We start from the raw sequence: 24,742 nt of genomic DNA, 5'->3' as shown, positions 1-24,742 counted from the left end.
ATAGCAAGTATTCTACTTTCCAGAAAATTGAATCGGAAGAATACAAAATTATCCCGGATTGATCCAGCAAAAACTTACAGCAAAAAAAGGTTGTGAACCATTTCGCGAAATTTTTAACTTTTTAGTTAAAATTTGACAGTTCGATAGTTATTTCTCCTCGAGTGGTTAAAATCAGTTCATAATGCGAACCATTTCATATTTAACAGATTGATAGTTGTTTTGCTCAAAGAGAGCATATCCATCTTTTCGCGTGCGTAATGGCCACTAGTGGGTACAACTTTCGGAAAACGTTAGCATGCCTTTGGCAACATTATTCACGTTGAGTTGATATTTCCAGCCTTAATTGTGTTGTAGAACTTTCAAGCGTACGTGAGCGGAGTTCCCAAAAGCAAATAAACATTGTCGAAAAGTGTACCCACTAGCCGCCATTAAGCCCGCGAAAAGGTGGATAAGGTGAGATGACGATATGTTTCTGTACTAGATGAATTTTTGGTGTTCATTTGCTTCTATTTGATAGATAAAATTCCTCTCAATTCAACCCGAGTTGAATAAATAAATTCGTTATATTCGTTAAATAAATTCGTTATATGATTAGTAAAAAAATGCCAAAGAAAAATTAGTGAAACACATCGAAGCTCTCTTCCTCACCTATGCATATCTCATTGACTCTCAGAATAACCATCCAACTGTCAAAAATAACCATGCTTCAGAGCAGGGTTATTTACGACAGCAGGTGAAATAACTATCGAACTGTCAAATTTTAACAAAAAGTTAAAAATTTCGCGAAATGGTTCACAGCCTAAGGGGTGAACTGAAGCTAACCTGTAACAGCCATCAAGAGTATATGAAATCCAATAGAACGCCAGGGACAGACTGTATTTCAGCCGAAATGCTCAAAGCTGACCCATGTTTGTCAGTCCAGATGATGCATCAGCTTTTCAGCAATATATGGAAAACCGCAAATTTTCCGGTGGACTTCATGCAGGGGCATATTGGTCAAAGTCCCTAAGAAAGGAGACCTAACTGAATGCGGTAACTGGCGTGGCATCACGTTGCTCTGTACTACTCCAGGATACGATCGTCGCTACTCTCCGGCGTCAGCAAGCTGGATTCCGTGCTGGCCGATCATGTGTAGACCATATCACAACGCTCCGCATTATATTGGAGCAGATCAATGAATTCCAGGACTCTCTTCTGCTGGTATTCGTTGACTTCGAAAAGGCGTTCGACCGACTCAACCACGAAAACATCGGCGTAGAGGAGTTCCAGATAAGCTAGTCCATCTCATCGAGGCTCAGTCGTACTCAGTCGTACAAAGTTTTGCACGACGGCGTCTTGACCGACCCCATAAGGGTTACTGCTGGCGTGAGACAGGGCTGGATATTATCACCGCTTCTGTTTCTCATCGTTATAGATGAGATATTAGTTGGAGCAATAGACAGTAGACCAAATCGAGGATTGCTTTGGAATCCTCTAACGATGGAGCAGCTAAATGACCTCGACCTAGCCGACGACATTGTCTTGCTCGCACAACGCCGAAACGATATGCAGAGCAAGTGAGATGACCTCTCCGAGAGCTCCCAGGCAGCAGGTCTCACAGTCAATGTAGCGAAAACTAAGTCGATGGTAGTGAACATTGACAATTCCACCAACTTCACAGTAGCGGCACAACAAGTTGAGCAAGTCGACTCCTTTCAATATCTTGGTAGCCAGACTACGCCCGATGGTGGTACCAAGACTGATATAGCCAAATGAATCAGGAAGGCCAGGGGTGCCTTTGCAGGTCTGCGAAACATTTAGCATGCCTTTGGCAACATTATTCACGTTGAGTTGATATTTCCAGCCTTAATTGTGTTGTAGAACTGATCACTCTACGTACGAAAACCCGAATCTTTAATTCAAACGTTAAATCCGTGCTGCTGTATGTCTGCGAAACGTGGTGCGTCCCAGCGGAGACAACGCAAAAACTGCAGGTGCCTGGTGGTCTGACAACTGGATATCCAATGAGGAACTCCAACGTCGGTGTCCTCAACAGCCAATAGCCACAGAAATGCGTGAACGTAGGTGGAAGTGGATCGGACACAGCTTGAGGAAAGGAGCGAACGAGGTCTGCAGAGACTCGACTGGAATCCACAAGGACAGCGTAGAAGAGGTAGACCCAGAGGGTCATGGCGACGCAGCTTAGCCAACAGCTTGGCGACAGGTAAAAGCCATGGCGGGTAACCGTCAGCAGTGGAGATCTCTGATTTCATCCCTTTGTTCTGCCGGACCGGCGGACATGGACACATAAGTAACCTGTCCGCACGAAGACCCCGGAAGGGACCGTTGTTGATCAAACGACTGCTTTCAAATCGCCTTAAATTTGCTGAAATACATGTCAACTGGCCTAAAGAGAACAGTATAGGGTTAGTTTTCCTTCCTATGAATTAACATGCGTACGTTGAAATATTTGATGAAGTTAGGCTTCCTTATGCTGAGGAATTTCTTTTGAAATGGGTGTTCCAGCACCAGCTCCTGCTATACATAGTAAACAAGTATGCTATACAAGTAAACGCGCGAAGAACGGGGTTCAGGAGAACAAAATTGAGGCTATGGAATGACCAGCCTCCGAATCTCAACGCCATTGAGAGTCTACGAGAAGATATCAAATACGCTGTTTCTGAAGGGAAACCCTAAAAATACTCATGAGTTATGGGTTGTAGTTCGCCAATTTTAAGATCAAAGATTATTCATCAAAGTATTAAAGTAAAGGCCGTCCACGCTAAAATTCCGACAAAGAACACAACGTGGTTTTCATTTGAACTTTTTATCTTTCTCTTATTTCTTTCTCTTATTTCCTTCCATTCCATTAGTCTTAGCGCAGTGTCCTTGCACCCTTTTTTATAGTTTTGAGCCACTTGGACCGAAATCCTGGCGTCGTTGATACTTCTCCACCACAGCCTCAGCAGTTGTATTTTTAGGATAACGTAAACTGGCTAAATCGGCTGCACGGCGCGTTGACTGAGGAAAGACAATACCGTGAGGTGCCCTAAGTTCGCGCGGCTAATTTAGGCGCCTAGTTCCGCGCACCTGGCAGTGAATCAGCAATCTCCCAACACATTTCCGTCAACAATGTTTAAAAGCTTCAATTGTTTTGGTCACCGTATTCCTTTGTATTTTCTTTCTAATTGATGTAAATCGGTGAAATAATGTTTAAAAAAAAATATAATGTTTAAAAGCATGAAAAATTACTTTTAAACAGTTTTTTAAAAATTCGCGTTCCACTAGGAAACCGCCAGCTTTAGACCAAATGTGCGGAATTAGAGCACCTTAGAAATGATTTTAAAATTATGGAAACAATAATGAAATTCTCAAACGTTTTGGTTCATTGAAAAACCTGCAAATAAACACATTTGTTTTTTTACAGATACCCGCTTGAAATGATAATTACGAAATTCGTTTCAACAACAAAAAATTCAATTTCAAAACGTGGATAAACGAGAACAAATTGGAAACGACTTCCTTGTAGTTCTACTATATTTTATTATCGTCACGTTCACATAAAAACGAGGATTTAAATAGTTTACTACTTTGTTGATCAAAAAAATTTTGATCCAATCCCCGAAATAGTATAGGCAGGTATGTATGTTAATAATTAGACCCCCATTGCAAATGAGCAAGCAAAGCAACTTCAAAATCATCTCTAGTGTTGTACCTAATTCAAACTGCTAAACATCTATCGCCTATTAACTGCCTACCACAAATTAGCGGATGAACAGTTTTTGCACCGAACCGGCAGTCTTCCGACTAACTGCCTGCCAGACAAACGTTGGCATAAGCTAGCAAATATATTATTCACGTTTTAAAATACACCTTGGGTGGGCCACACCGAGTGTTGTTCAACGGTTCTTTTGTTCGAAACTGTGCAATGACGTATTCTTAAAGTTACATACTTCAGCTTGTAAATAAATTACCGGCCAGAATGGTTTGCCGGTACAAACGAACCAACCAACCCACCGGACGCAAACCAGCTTATATTAAACCTCCTAGGAGCAAGAAGGCGAAAATATTTGCAGCTCAGCACCGAAATAGCACACTGGTTACCAATTGATTTATCCAAACGGAAGCTCAAGGCGAACAATTTGCAAATTGCAATCATTCAAGATGACTGAACAACAGGGAATGTGATGATTGATCAATGAAAGAGAGCTTTCCATTTAAATCTTTATTGAAGTAATATTCTTATGTATACTAATCGATATTGTAGTTCTTCTACAGATATAGGTCCGGTAAGTTATATATCGATATAAAATATACTTATATAATGTTCTGTTTAATACTATTGCAAACTTCAAACGCATACAAAAACGAGTCGAATAATTTATTCGTTGAATCAAATAACAGTTTGTAACCTAGTTAACCTAGGCGACCGATATTGTTTTTCTTCTGCCGATTTCCCTCTGAGTTTCTTGTTGTTGTTGTTTTTCTTATTCTTTTGGCAAAATGGAATGTTTTGCTATGCTTTGCTAAATGTAATGAAGGAAATAAAAAAACGGAGAGCTTCTGAGCTCTCCTAAGTAGTTTGAAAAGTCCAATCACTCCCCAGTCGAGGTCTACTTCTTGTTTTAAGCTGTGATTAAATGGCTATATGAATGATCACTATACACTAAGCTTTCTGAAATAATTATTGCTATTTGGCTACACAAAACGTAACGTTAAATTCGTATGCATAATTAAAATACAGGATAGTAACTTTCAGGTTCCACTAACGTAAAAAATTATGTTTTTAAATCTAGGCAGCAGTCTTCAATTAATATAAAGCTTATATTCACGTGATATCTCTAGTTTTATAGATTTGATTTTGTTTTCTGTTACTGTTTTGTTCGATTATGTGTGTTTAATACTACAATTCAACGAGAAATATGCTAAAGAAATAGCTTCTAGAGATTTATATATTTCGGCTTTCAATGGTCTCTGCAATCGAATATTGCTAACAGGTAGGTAGCGTACGTTCAATGGCAAGAATAAATGCCATCGTATAAGAAACATGAATAGCTGGATATTGCATAGTTTGCTGAAACATGTACATCAATTCCTTTTTAGGTAGCGAGTAAGTAATTTATATACCAATGTGTAAATTCCAGATGCTTGTATTCGTGTAAATATTTATGTGTATATGTATATGCAATGTGCTCACGTTCGGTCACAGACAAAACACGTTCCTTGTTTCCTCAGTTTTCGACAACCACCAACGTCAAATTGCCTATGCCATACCTAGACACTTTGCTTTTGATTTTTTTCTCTGCTCGTACTTAGTTTGCAGATTCCAATTTTGTCTATCTTTCACTTTTCGTCGCACGTTTTACGTACTCGCTCACTCCCATCGTGGATTTCACAACCCAACCACCACCTACTGGCCGTACGAAAAATAAAAATAAAAATGATACAAGCTATAATGTAACTCGTACTTTCTGGTTGCTTTCAAAATCACAGTTTTTAAACAATTATGGATAATTTATGTGATAGTGCATGCATGCGGATGACTTGTATTTTGACGACCTGAACAAACATATTCCCTTTCGTTCTGTTGCGATATTATCGAGCAAAATGTTGTAGATACGATGCCTTAATATCCGGCCGTTCATGGTTGAGTAAAAATTTGTCGTGTATATTTATGTGTTGCTTCGTTTTTTTTTCTTTTAGATATCTAATTAAAATCTATGTGTATTAAGCACATATCACAGATTTGGATTAGATGATTTTGCAATATACCCTCTATTTACGATCCTTGTATTGTTTTGTTCTTTTGCTTACTGTGATTCATTACTGGTTTAGAATATTCGATTATTGATGCAGATGTTGCTCAATCTCCAAACTGTACGCTTTTTTGCTGCTGATTTCGTATTACGTAAGAGACCGGTTTGCGTTTGTTTCTTCATTATGATGCAAGCTTCGGTTACGATGAGTCCTCTTTGACGAACATTTTGGTCACTTTTGAACAACGATGCTCATCGAACCAAACATGGATTTACTATTTTTTACGAAACTAAAACGTGTTTGTTGTGCGGAAATACTAATTAGCTGAGAAATAATTAACCAAAAGCACGAAAAAAATCAATCTAATTTAAAGTGCATTTTATCAGAGCTGCTGCTTTTAAATTTACATTCCCTTTTTGCTACTTTTAACACATAAAATCCAGTTCACATAAATTGTGGGTTCCGTTTTCCGTTGGAGGATAAATAACTACTAGTAAAAACGTTGTTTTTCTTAATGGCACCCGTTTTTCCTGGATGATATTCTGATATTGGTACTATTATATGGTCAATATACAGTTACATTATTCCTATCTTGCGTAGGTCTGACGACAAGATTAAATCCCTAAACACCACCCTGAACGAACTCGGTTCCACCTTCCTGTCTCGCGGCCAAAAATTACCTCGGAGCACTGAGTGTGCCACGCCTGGATCGGTTCCTTGCTCTACCACTGCTTCGGCTTGCCCGCACCGGTGTACTGGAACGGTCGGGGAGCGGCGGTTTGGACGTGATTTGCAAATCCGATAGCGCCAGCTCCCCGTCCCCTTCGTGTTCCTCTTCGTTCTGTAGATCCGTCTCGGCGTCCGGAGGTTCACTGTTGGTTATTGGCGTGTCTTCTCATGAGCGCCCGTCGGAAGATTTGCTCTTCCGTAGCGATTTTCGCAGCTTGTCCACCAACCGCAAATGGAACTTGTTCAAGCTGCTCTGGCTGCCGGAAGCGGCTTTCGGTGGGCTACCTCCGGTGCTCGCTTTTGTCGGACTGGTAATCAACGATGTCTGCGACGTGCGTGATGAGTTTCGGGAAAACTGCGGTCTCGAGGCGAGATTAGACATGTATGCCGGATGACTGCGATGACGAGCCGGCGATCCGGCCATAAACTCGTTGCCTGGCGACGTTGACAAACTTGGACAATCCGAGCGTGAACTCTCGGAAACTTTGCGCGAACGGCAGGAACTTTGATTAGAACATTCCGAAACGCGCCGCTGGCGGCCCTTGTAGATATCAAACTCGTTTTTCATCACTGGCATCATAAAAGCCATTTTTTCGTAATATATATTCAACCTTCCACTAGCTTCGAATTAATTCGTAAACACTGATTCGTAGCACGGCTCGTGCGGCTTGTCACGTATACAGTTTCTTTAGGTGTAAAAAATCGATATTATTATGTTGGATCACTTTCACGACTCCCCCAATAGTAAAATTTTTACGTCTTTGTATTTGAAGATACACCAAGCTGTCTCTCCGATAAGCTAATTTTTCCGGTTGCGCAGCAGGGATTTTCCACCACTATATACTGTGTATATCCTTTGAATTACTCTGCAATTTAGCAAATTTCCTCTATGAATCGTGACGAAAAACTGATTAAAACCGGTTTTACAACCTGTCAAACTTTCTATTTTTTGCTTTTCTTTGATGAAGTACAAATAAATCTGTTCTTCCAACCACTTTTCGCACTATTATTTTACGATCCGTTATCTCTCGTGTCTCGGACTTGAATGAGAAAATAAACCGCAGCGCGAGTGTTTTTAATGGTGTTCATTCGTACTCGTACCTGCATTCTGCGTTCTCGGGTCGAGTTCATTTGCCTGCGACGCGAAAATATACTGTCATATACTAGTGTTCATCGTGAATGGCGCCTTTCTTTGAACAGTTGTTTACCGTAATTCAACCACGTGTTTGGATAGTTTGTTTCATTAAATTGTTTTGTATAGTAAATTGATTTGTTTGTTTCGTAGTTGGTAATACCTTTTCATTCTTATGTATATAATGATTGGTATTACTATATGTTACGCAGAGAAACAATTCTAAACATATTATTTGTTATTTTCAAAATATATGTACTTTCAAAGATAAGTTGCGAATTTCGCTGGTTGGGATTTTAACCTTCTGCGGCTGAGGTACCCCAATCTCAATGATTTTGCTGACGTGGTAGTCTGCTGGACACCTAAATTTAACTTTAAAATTGTTGTTGAATTATGTAAATCCAGATTTTAATTATTTTAGGATTGAGAACATATGTTTAGCAACCAATCCACCGTTTCGCGCGTTTAATGGCGGCTTGTTGGTACAACTTTTGGAAGGTATTGTTCGAGGTATTGTTGTAAAACTGGACAGTTTTACAATTCGCTATGACGGCGCCGCAGTGGAGACACCTACATTTGTTTTGAGTTTGCGTGAAGCAGAATAGCGATTTGCTAAAGAGTGACAGAATATGTTAGAAGTAATTTTCACGCATTCAGCTACGGGCAGTTCTATAGGTGAAAAAGAGGTCGTGCGGTGCCATCATAGCGAATAACCACCAAGAGTGGAAATGTCAACTTGACGTGAGCAGAGTTGCCAAAAGCATGTTAATATTTTCCGAAGGTTTTACCCGCTAGCCAACGATTGCCAGGGAACTCCGTATTTTACTTCCCCTGCGAAGGAAGTGAGCTCCGAAGTGAAGTTCATTTAACACACACCAAGTTCCCCAAGAAGGTGCTGCCACAGACAAACAGACATAACACTCGTTTTCCATTCATCATACCGATAAAACCGTCATTTCAAATTTGGGCTTAGTTGGGAATGTCTCCGTTTTGGTCAAAGTGGCGCTTTTTGACGAAAGAAGGGGAATTCCGCATAAAAAATACTTGCTACACGGTAAAAAAATAACACGTTGAAGCGAAGTGATTTACAGTTGGATTCGCACTACTTGCCTATCATTACGATTCGAAATGAAAATCCATTGAAAATGAATCAACACAAAGCAAAATGAAATCAACAGAAAATCACTTTAATTTCCAATGCACTATGTTTTAAACTTTTGAGCTGTCAAATGAATTAAATATATTCGATTTAAAATCAATAATATGTTTGATTTTTTTTATTAATTTAATTAAACAAAATACAAATAAAAAAATTAATCTCAGTTGATAATAAATGAAGTGGATTGTTCTTTGTAATGCAGGCATGTCCAAATATGGTTGATTGTTTTCATAACCGTGGTGGTCCAACCTGAAACAAGAAACTACCTGAAAATAGATAACAATTTATTAATTTTAACGACATACATAATTTAGCTATACTCACACTCTAGAATAGCATTAATTTCAGTCGAAAATGTATGATTCATGATTTTTTTTCGATTACCTGCTGAAGGATACTTTGTTTTTTGATTACTGAAGTACACTTCGCGAGTTTTTGACAGTTGTGAAATGCGAAAAATGATTAGTTGCAAAATCAATAGATATGCATTATGATTCGATGGTGATTTCCATTGAATACTATTCAATGGAAGATCTTTTCTTCGAAAAATGGAAATCTCTCGAAAATCAACATTAAATCACTTCAATATTCAATGCTGCGTAACAGATTGATTCAAATGCAAGAACACTTGATTTGCGCGTGACGATTTTTTACCGTGTACTTCGAGGGACACCCATATTGCTATTTGATATTTGGGAATGTCGATCATAGATGGTGCTAGTGTTCAGGCTAAATGTGAGGTACGATAATTTTTGTTGATTTTTCTTCCAAGAGTTATGTCTGTTTGTCTGTGCTATTGCGTTAACGTAAAAATCAGATCGATTTTATTGCGGAGTTTGCACCAATTTAGAGTCCAACGCGAAAATTATTAGCGTGGTTATTTTCTGCGTCTTCCACACATGTTTTCAATTTAGCTATTTTAACCATCAGTGTTTCGTTATTGCCTTCCCACTGCACCCCTCCTTGCTTGGCAAGCATATTTTCAATGTATTTAGTAAGTACAGGATAATTATTATTAAAAAATGAATTTGCGTAGGACTCGTAAAATTGCTGCAAGGTACAATATTATTTTTTCCAATAACAATCAGCTGAAAGTCACGTAACTCCCTGTAGAGAAATTTACGTGTTTTTTCACGTGGAAAGGATGTGTGGATTATTTTGAGTGTAGCTTCAACTTTTGTCAGGAGGGGTGCGTTGTTGCTTTTTTTTGGCTAAATTCATGTGTATTTCTTGTTTGTTTTTGTTTCTTACAATTTATCCAGTTTTTTTCGCGCTATAATGGCGGACGCTACAAATTGTGTTCGTAATATGCGAACAATCTTTTTGACAACTCTGCATCCATCAAAACTGGGCACTCTTCTCCAGTACGGCAGTGTTGCTCTTTCTTTCGTTTACGCAAAAGAAGGTAAGCAATAGTTTTGTTTACATTTCGCACATTTTTGCTCTCCTTCTTTGGCGTAAACGAAAGAAAGAGTACGGTAGTGTTGCAGGAGAAGAGTGCCAGATTTGATGTATGCAGAGTTGTCAAAAAGATTGTTCGCATATTACGCACACAATTTATAGCGGCCACCATTATTGAGCTTGCTGACGTTTATCGTACGCACACATCGACGCGCGATTTGTTGCTGCTGTTGTTAGATTTTACATTGATTTTACACGTTTGTTTTTGTTTTCCCCCAGTTATACCCCAGTAAAAAACATACGTTTGAGTGATAAACGATAAGTTTTTGTAGCCTTTTGCGCAGGGCTTAGCAAGCTCTATAGCGTGTAAAAAGCTGGATACATTTTTAAGTGCTTAGCATTAAAATATTGCTTCTCATATTGCTCAATATTGCTTTACATCTTGCTTTTTCCGTTGACTTTATTTGTTTAATTAACCCAAAATTTTTCAATGTCGAAACATTTTTGTTTGTTAGAATTAATAAAGTATATCCTACCTACTGATCTAACATAAAACTAATTAACGCCTTAATGTAATGAATTAAAATTTTGAATTATTTCATGTACTGAGCGGGAACACCTCTCTTCGTATTTTAGCTTGTATGCACCAAACTTATAGCGAATTTGTTAATTCAATCCGGGTTGAAACTGGATGAATTTTTTGTGTTCATTTGCTCCAATCTGACAGATAAAATTCATCCGGTTCCAACCCAGATTGAATAAACAAATTTGCTATTAGTTTCCAGGGTGTCCAAGGCAGCGAGCTTATGCCCATGCGCTGTTGCGTTGTATTGTCAATTGCAAGGAAAATTGTACCATCCAAAGTGCGATATCGCTCATAAAAGTGCTATTTTGCATTAAATCGTTTCGGTATTTTCGGCGCACTTTTTCGTTATCTTCCAAGCAATAAGTGCGCCGAAGCGACCGAAACGATTTAAGCTAAAATAGAACTTTTATGAGCGATTGCGCACTTATTGATTGGAAAATTTTCCTTGCAATTGACAACATGGGCGCAAGGAATAGATGCCAGTCTTCTTGATGGAATGTTTTTGGATAAACCCAAAGTTTGATAAAATCACTAGATTGAGATGTTGACGAGCTGAAAAAGGGTTTTCATTTCCAATAGCAAACCATAATCCAAACAAAGGTCAGCTTTAAAAGCGTTTGACCAGCCTGAAGTCATACTTCCATTCTTAAATAAGTTTACCTGTATGTTGGTTGGATTTAGCTAAATTTGATTAAAACAACTCAAAATGCTCAAATACTCAGATTTTGAGTATTTGTTTCAACCAAAAAATTGATAGCAGGAACTTAAAAGTGCCACAGTTGTCACAGAGAATAACCCAAAAAACATTTCATTGTGTATCAGCTTATAAAGCGCCTGTTATCCGCTAATTAGCTATACAACGATTGAATAAGCTACTATTCAACAAAAATGTTTGCAGATTGGGAATTCTATTATCGGTAGCAAGTAGCCAAAATTGGTTGAATTTTTTATTTAAAATTTGAGTTTGTACACTTTAAGGGCATTTGGAGTAGTTTCAATCTCGGTTTCAATCAAGCTTTCTATAAAAAAAATAATAATAAAAAGGTTTCAACCAAATTTTAAAAAGTCCGACCAATTTACAGGTAGACTCATTTAAGAGTGTGGGTAGCTCCGCATGAGGTCCAAAATTGGTCGATTACCCTACGTCGCAAAGCGAGACAACTGTTCAGGACGCTGCCACAGTGAAGTCGAGAGTACATTGTCAGAAATCTCAGGAATTTTCGAAAATTCATGTTTTGTCACAACCGTCACAACGGAGGCGCCTTTCTTTTCGCTTCAGTGTTCATTCTCATGTACAGTCGTGATAGTGCCGGAGTTGTGATTGTGAATTTACATTTTTGCATGCATCGTATCGTTTTGCTTGGCTGATCCGAGTAGAATAGGTAAGAAATATTTGCTTTAATGCTAACGTTTAATCTTGGAAACTTTTGTAAATCTCCTGATAGGTTGGTTTACAAGTTAAAATGTCCACAGCGGCAAGTAATTCAAGAAAAATTCAAGATATTTGTGGCTAAAGAAAACGGAAGAGAATGGGCAGACATCTTTGTTCTGTAATATTCCTTTCGTCGCATTAACAGCATCACTGCAGATCCTGCTGATAGTTTAATATTAGTTTTATTTTTAGACTAACATAAATTGAGGATGGCACCTCGAAAAAACAAACGGCAGCCAAAAGGGCCGTACTACTTTTTTATGATGGAGTTCAAGAAGAAGAAGGAAGCCGAAGGACATGTCTTTCGTGGTGGTCACCACGAGGTCCAGCTAAAAGCATCACCCCACTGGAATGTAAGTGACAAATTACGCAGCATACTCAACCGTTACGGTGGTAAATAATTTAGTTTTTGTTGTGCTATGGCAGGCATTGTCGGAGCAGGAAAGAGAGCCCTACCAAAAAATGGCTCGCGAACACAGAGAATGGCTCCGGGATAATGGCGAAAAATACACATCACAAGGTGTACCACTGTCGATGGTAGAGGCGGAACAAAAAGCTAAACTGCAAAAGGTGGATTTGATACGGAATACGATCACCACTATGCTAGAAACAGCTGTTGCCAACAATGGTAAGTTTTACTCCATTTGTGCTTTGTTTTCATCGAAATTAATTTGAAGTACTTTCTAGCTCTTGAGAAACAAGAATTTTATTTCATCTCATTTGCCTACTTTTGCGTCACGTCAGGCGGAACTTATATTCCGGCCGAAATGGGAGTGGTTCGCTACAGTCTTAAAGATGGTGTCATGGATAAGCTGCATATGTTAATCAACCCGGGAAAGCTTCCACTGGGTATGGCTTACGATGCTAAGCTGCATTCGGAAAGCGACCATCAGCTTGCTATTCCGCCAGATGCAGAGGGAGAAACGGATAATGATGAAATCATTCTTAAGTTGTTTAGTTTTCTGTCTCAACAGGAGAAAATGCCACCACTTTTTACCGATTCGACTGACATGAAGATGGTGGAGAATATTTTGAAGGGAATACTAGAGCAGGGGGCCATGGATGCCAACACCTTGCTTGTGTGTCCTCTGTCGGAGTTGTTTTACCATTTGAAACTAGCAACCGAAAGTTTCGGTTTGGACATCAAGACATTCCCGTCAGTTCACATTGCACAGGCCATTATTCAGAAAGATGTGTACGAGTACACAAAAGATATAGCTTGTGAGAGACACGAAGAGTTGGGCAACGGTAAATATTGCCCGCTGTCAAAATGCGTCCGTTGGGCGTTTATTATTTCCGATAGCTGCTGCCTTGATCTTAGCATTGAAATGAAACCAGGCCGTCATTTACCGAAGAACGCCGATACGGCGTTGTTGTCTAACACGCTTGCAGACTCTAGTTCATTCATAAGTGCTCAGTTTGATAACTGTTCCTTCGTTTCCTCATCGGAAGTGACTCATTTGACGAACCCGAAATTGCAAAAACTAAGCAAGGGACACTACGATTCGCTGGATTCTCGCGGCCGAGTAATACCGAAACCGGGATCGTCATCTTCCTCCGGCTATTACGACCAGGATCGCAGAGTCAAGGTAAGTGCATGTGTTCTAGCAATCGTTTTACAGTCTAAATGTTACTTCACCTACCTATCTTCGTTAAGTGTGTCTGTCTTGTTAATATGGATTTTTTTTTCTAAATGTTGCTGTTGTGGGTTTAAATGTGAGACCAATCTTATGTTTCCTTTTTCTTTTTTTGCAACAGCGCTCGACACCGTACAGTCGAGGTAACAACTATTTGTGTCGATACTATGGTCCAGTTTTACCGAATACGGGGAAGTTCAAGATGCCGAAGGCTTCTTATTACCCGAATCGCGCTCGAAATTGGGCTGACCTCGAACTTCCGAAGCAATTGTGCATTAAAAAATAGCGCACATTTTTATTACCTTTTTTTATTTTTTTTGAAAATATTTAAGTTTGTTGAACAAATAAAATATACCACCTAATTGAGGCAGTATGTTACAGTGGCAAAAGCAGCAATCAGTCAGAAGTGCTTTGATTGGTTTTAAACGAGATGAATCGATTATCTACTGCTTGCCATTTTGGATGATATTTAGGAATAGATCATTAAAAAGAAATCAAAAAATCCCTTCGAAACTATTTTCTTGGGCGCCAAGAACATGCACCAGCCAAAGGAAACTATACCAGGAAACAACTGCTCGGCTCCACTTGTTTCCACTATTCGTTAGATACAGATCGTCTTTGCCGTCAGTTTTCTCTGCCTCGGTGACAGGTATTTTCGTTCTCAAATCAACGAATTAACAGAAATCGTAACCGTTAGTTTTTTTAGGCATTACCTAGGTAAATAAGATCAACTAAGTAACTGCAATAATCGCATTGGGGTTGTAATGTGTGCTATCTGTAACTTACCTATATTACTGACACTCAATCACTCTTCCAGAGTGTCCTTTCAGCAATTTTACAGTAGACTGTTCCGCTGCTTTTACATCCTCCATTACATTTGGTTGTAAAATTTTGCGTCAATCAGAAAATTAAGCAATGTTTTTTTCTTTTACGCTCTTCGATTGTAATGCCCTCCATATGGTTCTTTTAAACGGATGTCTGCGTATTCCTGGCATTAGTAAAACCCCACCAGCCTTACATCTTGGACGGGCGTCGTGATTGAGTAAATATAGGCGAATGAGACGTTTGTGACTTATGCGGACTCTAGTAAGAACTCGTTGATCTGATGCGTTCTTCCTGTCAATGTACTTCGTTGTACTGGGTTTCGCACCCACTGGGATAATCATCGGCACTTTTTTTCGTCCCAAGTGGGCGAATACGTCGGCTTGCTCGTTACCACTTATCTCCGCATAACCTGCTATCCAGCAGTATGTAATATTGTGCATTACAGCAGCATTTTCCAGTTTTTGGATCCACGGATGTTTGGAACGACCTCCATGAATAGCATCGATACAGGTGGCAGAATCAATGAGCACTAAACTGCCCATGGATGCATAGTTGACGTAAAAACCAAAATGTACTTTTTTGGTCCCACGCACTCTTAACTATGTTGTTCACATGCCCAATACTCAAACAACATATGTTTGTTCGAAAATATTAGAGAAATTTAGGAAAATTGAGTTACTCTGCTCTGGTTTCACGTAATGCTAATGGTTGACGTTATTCTTCCGCATAATCAATCAGCATAGCAACCTATTTGTTTTTGTAGCTTTACGCCAAGTTATGTGAATAATCGTTCAAAAAAACAGTCTGTTTATTCGCATAAACTGGCGTTCGCATTTTTTAAACACAATAAATGAGGAATGAATCATAAAACCCCATCAGTCCTGTTTTGATTAATAAACTTTACTAAATTGACAGATTATTCGATTGAAAAAGATTATACGGCTTTAAACGTTTTTCACGATAAAAATGCGTTTTCTCAGCAATCATGGTGCTGGTCGTTACGTCAACTATGCATCCATGGGCAGTAAAGTTGGACTATCTTCTTTTTCTCATTCAGCGGCTTTCCATAAAACAAATGCTTCAGCCGAGAAAACGCTGCATGCGCCCGATTGGGCATAACATGTCGCTTCTGTTTCAGATACGATTCCGACTCCTGTTTCACAACCGTCCTTTGAACTATCAGTATAAATTAAGTTTATGTGATGGGTACTTATATATTTTGAATTCCAGAAATTTCGGTACAACAATACAACTAGTGCCGGTTTTGTTTCTTAGCGTATTGTCAACTCGTGGTGCTTTCTCGTACCATTTGCGATCACTTAGTCGTTCAATGCAGCTTGAATGAGGGAGCATATATCCGGTGATGTCTTTTAAAAAAGTGTAGTTGCGCGATTGATTACTGGAAGATTAGTGACATTCTGTTTTTTCTCCGACAGACGACTTGCCAATTGTGCTAAGCGTTGAATCAATACCATTCGAAAATGTAGACAACCAGTGTCGGCCATAATGGATACGACTGAGCTCATCCAAAATGCTCCAGTAGAGCGGTAATCTTTCCATAGGGCTTTTGCTACACACACATGGAAGACATCTGTTGGGCACACATTGCATATTTTCCTATTAGATGCAGCAAAAACGTGCTGGATAGAATTATCATTTTTTCGGAAATTATTCATCATTTTAAAGCAATTAATAGTTAAAGTTACCGACAAATGTTCCCTGAAATATATGCTGACTGTTGGTAACTTGGGTTTCGGTGAATTCACGTTAAATCGGTGTCCCAAATATACTGTTTTTATGAAGCAGTATACGGCATAGGCCAAGTTGAAAGTAACGGAATATAAAATTGGTTTTAGCATAATAAATTGCTTTCTTAGCCGAAAGCAACTGCTGGCTTTTAATATTTGTTTAGTTTTATCCCGCTAACCTAGGTCAAAGTTACATTTTTGATCATTGCTACCGCGTCTTAGCTTATTTGTTGAAAATAATTTTTTTATTTAGTAAACAGATATATTACCTTGCCATATGTATGAAGCAATTTGTAATTTCTTTTTTAAATGAAGAAAATAAATCATTTAAAAAATTTTGCTCTTCCCAGCCCTTGTGTTTTATATGGAGCTGTCACTTTTGTCTGCCCAACAGATCACCAATACATATGCACTCTGCAAACACCCTATTGCGTCGATGTTCATGCTTGTGATACCCAAGCAATCGCAAAGAGCAATTCTGGCTTTAGTTTTTAAAAAGGTCGCATATCCCGTGCAAAAGAGTTGATTATACGACCTTTTGAAAATTAAAACCAAAATTTAGATGTTATAAGTGATGTTGCTCCTACTTTAAGTAAAGCAGATCGTGCGCTGCGTTTGAGTTTGGAGCTGAGAATCTGGAGGATATTTAGTCGATTAGAGCAGCATATTTTAAACTTTGAAAAATGTAGAAAATTAAGTTTTTAATCTATTATTAGGTACTCCCAGTATTTTGATTTTACGAACACGAGGGATTGGTACGTGATTAATTTTGATTGCTCTGCTCTTTTTTCGGCGTGCTATGTTACAGATGTGAATGTGATTTGATTTATTTGGATCAATGGCAAACCCTATGCCATCGGTTCATTAGGTAACTGCATTAACGTCTCTCCCAAGAAACCGAGTTTGACTAGGATCAGTATGTTTAGTAATCAGCAATACATAGTCGACATGAAGCAGTACGTGTATTTCACGCGGAATTACGGAGAAAAGTGGTTGCAACATTTTCTCACGACTAAAATATATATAAGCCGTGACATTTTCTATTCTCGACCAGCTCGGAGCTCTTTTCATGTTAAACGGTTTGTCGACAAAATTTGATCACTGTGATTATCGAAATAGTTAATTGAAACCGTGTGATAATCATTTGCAATTTAAGTTCAGATGCAAGCTTTGCGTGTTTCCCATGAGCAAATGTCATTTTAATTCTTTATGACATGCTTCTTTTTTCGATTTTGCTATTACATGCACATAGTATGCCTTGATTCCATGCAGTGTTGTTCATTCTTCGAAGAAGCATCAGTTAGGTATCGGATTAAGATTAAAGCTAGTAGGATAAAAGTGTAATTCTTGTAATATTTATGATAACTAATGGGTGACCACACGCACTCATTTACCAGGATATGTCTTATTTTCACAGGCGTTGTTCTGATGTACTGGCTTACAGCGGAAAATCCTAATTTTCAAAATGAAATTCTGCTTTACTAAAGAAATTAAAGTGCAAATGTTTTTAAAGTCCTGCTTTGTCGGTCTCTCTAAAAACATAGTTTATCTCGTCTTCATAAATATTTCGATGCCCAATTTTACATTTTCAGTACTGTATATGTAGCATACTTTCAACTGTTTAAACAACTGTAGACCCGACGACGAGACGTCCGACAGTTGAAGCAATGTTAGACCGGTGGTCAAGTCTATTGCCTGCACACCGACACGAACGAGAACTTAACAGCTTTTCGATGCCTAGTGATCGGAAGCACTTTTTTCCAAGCGTAGCTATCCACAAACCCACCTTGGGATTACCTGATCAACGGGTATTGAGCCTAATCTATCAAATTCTCATCGACGGCCGGTTTTTCTCAAAAATCATCATTATGCGTTCCCTAAGGGATGCGCATACATCCTGAATCATTACCTAGTACCAATAACTGTGCGCTCAAACCTACCGACTGAACATAACGTGCTCCCAAATTTTGATACGGCGTCTTTCAACAATAGCAAGAAATATCGTAGGGCAGTACCAGGCGAGCTTTACGGGTGCCCGTGCTACTATGGGGCAAATTTTCACGCTCAGATAATTCCTCCCGAGTTGTCGGGAGTACAACATGGCCACGGTTTATATTGCCTTGGATTCCTGTGGATTCCTTGAAGCTGTGGCAATTAGTGCACAAGATCGGTTACCCGGGCCAACTAACGCGGCTGAGTCCTTACGAATTGCCCTTTGTCCTTTGGACTGTTTATTTAGCATCGTTATTGAAGGTGTGATCCGCAGCCAACAGCAACAGAAGCCAACTCCTTATTTTCGCAGAAATTGGCGCGGGCCTGTGAACCGTGACCTGCCTGCACTACTTGAAGAGATACACGGTTGGTCGATTTGTCGAATCTAAATTTTCAGCGGCCGACGCACAGTGGGACGGCTTCAAAAATAGGCGGACATCAGCTTTTGCGGCGAAACTATTAAATATAATATAACAGGAGCGTCGGTCACTCAACGATCATCCTGTATCTTTGATTGTTTCAGCAATTGAAGGTTGTCTGTCTACTACCGGCAGAAAGTTGTTAACCTCTTCAATGGGTTTAAGACTGCTCTCTTTCTTCTGCTCCTTCTCCTCTAGCAACCTAGAGACGGGACGGTTCGTGCTGCATTAAAAACTTATATCCATTGTACAATTTTTCAAGCTTTGCTATTCGCTCACTTTACTTTTTTGAATTCCATGGCAATCCTCGATTTGGTCTACTGTGAATCGCCCCAACTAATATCTCATCCATAACGATGAGAAACACAGAGTGTCGATTACCTGGAAAATCATGGAAAACCCAGGTAATGTCAGGGAATTGCAATTGAAGTCATGGACTTTCCGCGAAGTAAGTAAAACAGCAATGGCTTCGCAAGGATAACATTTCAAGTATCTGGCACCTTTTTGCTCAATACTTTCGCGTTTGCCCAAAAGGAATAGATTCATCCAGATAATTGCGTACTTCCGCGCCGATATTAGACTGTAAGGCCTGTAGCAAGAGATCGAAATAAGGCACTATATCCTTGGCCAATTGCAGCCTGGCTTCTGGTCTAAATGCCATTAGTTCTTTCTTCCATCCCTTAGATTTTAAGGAGTTTAATGGAATCAGGTATTATTTCTGGTTCCTCTTGATTCCTTGAAATTCTCTCTGCGGTACTTGCCGCGCAGTTGGCCTGGCCGTTCACAAGAAAAATGATTGATTCAAGTAATCGTCATTTTCCAGGATGCTTTCAAGAATTGGCTGCGTTAGTGTGAGATTAGATTAGATTAGTATTTCCGCGCCGATTTTAGACTGTAACTGGAACGGAGACGAACCAACCCGAACTAAGATCTGACTTTTAAAAATCTCTACGACATTTAACCTGAATAAACCGGACCCTAACTTTAATTTGGTTCCGCTTTTGATGTTCATCACTAGTGAAACCCTACGTTTAATTCATTTTCGAAGGGAAGACCATTTCAAGAGCAACAAGTGAAAATGGCCTATGGCCTATGTTCTCTTCGTGTCTCCTCTCTTCCGCTTATCACGGCGATGCAAATGCACTTGAACGGATTAATTCTGCATGAAACGGTTGCTTTCATTACTTACTAGCTATTGGTAACGAAAAATTGCATTGGAATGCTTTCATGTCGCCGTGATAAACACAAGAGAGGAGCCACAAAGAGAATCCCTCATTTGCACATAGGCCCTTTTCACATGTTGCTCTTGTATTTTTTGCCGAAATACCTAATTGCATCGTATTATTTTCTTACGTTAAGCTCGAGGTACCAATTAGTCTAACAAACCATTCGTCATATGTTTAAAACTCGACTGGGAGCAATAGAGTTGCTAGAACCGCAAACCCAAAGTTGTTCTGAATAAGAGCAAGCTGCAAGTTGCTCGATGGTCAAGTTTCAAAAAATAGAACGAAGTTGCTTTGCTTAATTCATCGTTAAGTCATAAATTTTTATTAGAGGAACTAATATTTTCTCAAATTGTGTTAAAAAATCGAAATATTCGGTTGGACAAATCAGGTTTTCAACGTCACCCAACTTTCTGTTCCCATCGTTGGACACGTGAGACGCACGCGCGTGTTTCACTGCGTATCCTGCACTGCGCTAGTTGCTTACTTCAAGAAGGCCCCTTCTCCACTTTCGGCTATTGGCAGATGTGTTCAATTTTGTTTTCTGTTCGGCCATCGCGGGACACACACTTTGCTTTATGTGCTGGTCTATGGGAAAAGAGCACCACCAATGCCCATGTTGTTATTACCACAAAATTCTGTAAACAGCTCCTTGTTTTCGCTCATGTCTCCTAAGCCATGGCGGCGCGTTGAAGTCGACCAAGTGAATTTGAATGTCCCTCTTCGGGATTCTCTCCACCACACTATGCAGCTGACAGTAGAATCTCTCTTTCTCCTGCAGGTCGGTAACATCTGTTAGCACATAACGCTAGGTTACTGTAAGGTTTCTAACTCTGGTCACGTTTATTCATTTGTTTATCGGTTTTCACTTCATCAGGGCCGCATGTGCCTCTGGGCTCAGTAGAAATCCAACTCCTCATTCTCGAGTAGCATTTTCACCTCGTATGCCGGATTGGAGCAAGATTTACCCCGACGATGTCTTGTGTTCGCCAATAACCGGTCAAAGGGCCTCACTCAACCCAAGGATTTTAAGCATCAGACGATTTGTTAATGAAGAATACGTTCACATCGGAGTTTCTCCCAGAAATTTCCATGAAATAGAACATGAGTTTTCCTTCGAAGATTTCAATTAACGTGACAAATTTGGTTTAATTTTTTTGCTTACATCTAGTTTTTTGAATTGCTGAGCAAATTAATTGACATGCTCAATTCATGATATTTAAATTTTCAAATACGCGATATTTGAGGAAATTAAAAAATGTTTCTTGAAGAGTTGTTTTAATTGTTTTCCTTTAGGTATTTATAAGTCCATTGACTACGCCAGGGCAAAAAATCATGAAATTCTGAGACCATTCGATCCAAATCTGTATAATTTTAAAAATGCTCCAAGGCAATGAACGAGCCTCAGATGGTGTCGAGATACGACACTGGTCTAACAAGCCAGTCGTCGTGTATTCGTTGTGTGTGTTTGTTAATGACTGAGATATCTCGTGGATTAGTTGTGATTGTGATGCCTTGAATATGTTGTGGAGCTCATTGCTTGTCGGTAGAAATGCTGTGCTGGGGTTTGATACTTAGTTAAGGTTAAATATTTTTCATTTTCTTATGATCTGTTGTAATGGTTAGAAATAAATGCGGGCTATGACTGTTATAGGGACATCCGATTCGGCTCACTGCTGCTTTAAAGAAAGTTTTTAATCAAAAATGTTTTCAACCTAAGCTTGCAAACGTAACAATTCTATGTTTAACGTATGGTCTACATAATAATAGTTATTTGTTCTACAATTTTAGTAATAGCTACAAAACTCACAGTACTTTTTTATTCTCTATTTGCAGATTAAAGATGAGTACCCCTCGCTCAGTGACTCAATGAAGAAATACGATTCTTCAAGTAGCTATTCTAGCAGCAGCCGCAAAGACTCCAAAAGCGCATGGGGATCTTCATACGACCGACATGACCGTGACCGTGACCGAGACAGCAGCCGGTACGATCGAGACCGTGAGCGCGATCGTGAACGTGATCGAGAGCGAGAACGAGAGCGTGATCGTGAGCGCGAACGCGAGCGAAACCGAGAGCGTGATCGCGAACGTGAACGCGATCGTAACCGCGAATACGACTCTCGTCGCCGCGATTCCGTTGAACGCCGTCGCGATTCCGGCGATCGGCGTCGCCGAGATTCCGACGAGCGCCGTCGCGATTCTATCGAACGCTACCGCAGCGAAAGCAGCCGCAGCAGCGCTGACTATTCGTATCGTGTCAAACGGGAAAAGTCCTCTACGGATTCTGATTCCGATGATCTGGGCTCTCGGTCATCGCGATCGGTTGACCCACACCGGGCCGTCGGAGGGTACGGTCGAGGTTCGCTATATGCAGCCGCCACTGCGGCGTCTCGATCTCCCCCGAGCGGCATTAGGGGATTTTCCTCCAGCGATTTCCCAGAGCTGGGAGCGGTCCGCAGCGCCGGGCGTGGTCAGCTTAGCAAGTAAGATATAAAGTATGAAATTATTGACAACCGGCCAGGCATCCGGGACTGCTAATTTTACCTGCTACGTGCATGTTTTGGATTCTCTAGTAAGGGAAAACAATTCCTGATTTTATAAGGCAAGTTCTAATTGTACATTAAGTTTCCAAAGTTTTTATTTTGTCAGTGGGTTTTGTTTTGCTGTACCTTTTTCGTTTGTTTTAACTCAGTAATCTTCATTTTCATATTCATTTTTTTTAAATTCTAACAAATTACGAATTCACAATTGGTAATATTGTGACCACCAATTTTTGAAGAAGAATTATTAAATTTTTAAATATATCTTTAGGTCATTAGGTGTTAATTTCTACAAAATATATACTTACATGATTCAATCTGCTAACATTTACGCTTCATGTTTAAGTGAATTTCTACTTAATCCCACACAGTAAATTGATAAAATTTGAAAGATATGCTCCACAATTGATAAATTCAACGGTAAAAAATACCTTCAGTGACCGTGCATGTGTCTCAGACAGAATAATTGTAATAATAATAGAAAGCAGAATCTAGTTTTAGAAAGAACCGAAAAGAAATTGTGAAAAAGTTTGATATCTAAAAATTGTAAGTGCATTGTGTAAAACGTCAGTCGTGCTAGTACTTGATAAATGACGCAGTTTTAATCCGTTACAATAAAGCGGCATACGCCGCCAGAACAGCAATAGCAGGTCGTTTTTCTTTTCGATTGAACATACCCAACATACCCTTGATAGCTTCTGGTAACGGAACGCACACAACTACGGTTAATTTCGGTACGCCTGATAGATTAAATGTAACTTTATTTAATGTAGCATTTGCCAAGACCAACTCGCCTAGCCTGTCGTCTCTTATGAATTTGATGCCGTTAGATGAACGTCTTTACTTTTTTAAATTCCACTTCATAACAAATTTGATAGTTATTATTCATTTCAAATAGGACCCTGAATTTTAATATATGCTTGAATAAATTTGAAGTAGAATCAATTTTGAATGAAATTCAAAATTCCAATATCGTTTTCAGAAAATTCGCTTCGCGTTTTAGTCTGGTGTCTTCCATCGCCTCAAATGTTCTGCCGACAGCATCCACGTCGTCAGCAAAGCAGATAAATTGACTGGATTTATTGAAAATCGTGCCCTGCATTTCGATCGCCGCACAGTGGTTGGAAACCTTAAAAACCTGGCCAAAACCTTCAAAATCGAAAGTTATCATCCATGACATATTCTGACATAATTACACGTAGAATAAGTCATTTTATCATATCCTGTAATATCAACTATCGATAATGTAGATTTGTGGTATGGCGTACTTTCAAACGTCAGTGTATGAGAGACTCTTCGCTAGTGCGGCTTGCATACGTTTTGTGGCTCTTGGCAATAACGCATGTGATTCGTTATCGCATTATCAACTAACAATCAACCAAAATGGATAACGTTTCTGAAGGTATGAAGTTCATTAGCGTTATATGGGAATTCAGTTTTTTTCGTTATATATATACTTTTACAACGCTTAAAGTTTCCTTTGCAAATGCTAATTTTTTCAATTAGCGCGCGCAATGAAATTGGTATTTACTTTTTGTGCCGCGAGGTGCCGTCGAATGTTATATGTTTTTGTGAGCATCAGATTGTGACGGTTCGAAGGGTGTGCAGCTTTTTTGCAACTATTTGCAACTCCACGAGAAAATGGAGATTTAGTGTTGACGCGCACTTGTAGGTGAAATCGGACGTGTGAGCTTTTGATGCTCCAAACAACCTGTGCTAGTTTTTAACTTGTTTTTTGCTATTATCCTGTTCTTTACAAATAAATCGTTGATGGTGCAGAGCAAAGCCTAGGGGATAACCGTCTTTAGACACTACCCTTCTTTATAATAAAATAGATAGCAGAGCGTAGTTTAGCACGTGTTTATTGAAAGGTAGCTAATTGAAGAAGAATATAATAAATACATTACAATGGTTTATAACCTATTCAGGTGTAACACAACGAGTGTCTATCTGTTATTGTCAGTAACGGTTGCGCTAGGGTTGTACATCTAACACCTCCGCTCAACCCAATAATCCGAGTTTGTTCCGCAAGTGTTCGAAAGCTCCTCGTGCCAGTCCTTTTGTAAAGATATCTGCAAGTTGATCCGACGTAGGTAGGTAGAATACTTTCAAGAGACCCTCCTGAATCTTCTCCCGTATAAAGTTGTACCGGATGTCGATGTGTTTCATCCGCTTATGATCCC

At 39.4% G+C, this 24,742-nt stretch overlaps 2 protein-coding genes across 3 annotated transcripts; one reads left to right on the top strand and one right to left on the bottom strand.

Moving 5' to 3' along the window:
• Nucleotides 1–4,196: 4,196 nt before the first annotated feature.
• LOC128743966 (uncharacterized) lies at nt 4,197–7,494 on the bottom strand. Its single transcript, XM_053840682.1, has one exon. The coding sequence runs from the start codon at nt 7,052–7,054 to the stop codon at nt 6,632–6,634; it is 423 nt and encodes a 140-aa protein (XP_053696657.1). The 5' UTR covers nt 7,055–7,494; the 3' UTR covers nt 4,197–6,631.
• A 4,528-nt stretch (nt 7,495–12,022) lies between these two features.
• On the top strand, nt 12,023–23,195 carry LOC128743960 (protein maelstrom homolog). Of its 2 annotated transcripts, none has more exons than XM_053840676.1 (5): nt 12,023–12,125; nt 12,368–12,528; nt 12,602–12,803; nt 12,863–13,764; nt 21,856–23,195. In XM_053840676.1, exons 2-5 carry the CDS (start codon nt 12,385–12,387, stop codon nt 22,504–22,506), a joined length of 1,899 nt encoding a protein of 632 aa, XP_053696651.1. In that variant the 5' UTR covers nt 12,023–12,125; nt 12,368–12,384; the 3' UTR covers nt 22,507–23,195. The 2 variants fall into 2 exon arrangements, with proteins under 2 accessions (XP_053696651.1, XP_053696652.1); XM_053840677.1 differs by having other exon boundaries at nt 12,041–12,125; nt 12,356–12,528.
• Nucleotides 23,196–24,742: the final 1,547 nt, after the last annotated feature.

The sequence above is a fragment of the Sabethes cyaneus genome, chromosome 3, assembly GCF_943734655.1.
Source record: "Sabethes cyaneus chromosome 3, idSabCyanKW18_F2, whole genome shotgun sequence".
NCBI classification, from domain to species: Eukaryota; Metazoa; Arthropoda; class Insecta; order Diptera; family Culicidae; genus Sabethes; species Sabethes cyaneus.
The sequence above is the reverse complement of the archived record's forward strand: the minus strand, read 5'-3'. Positions and strand labels throughout refer to the sequence as shown.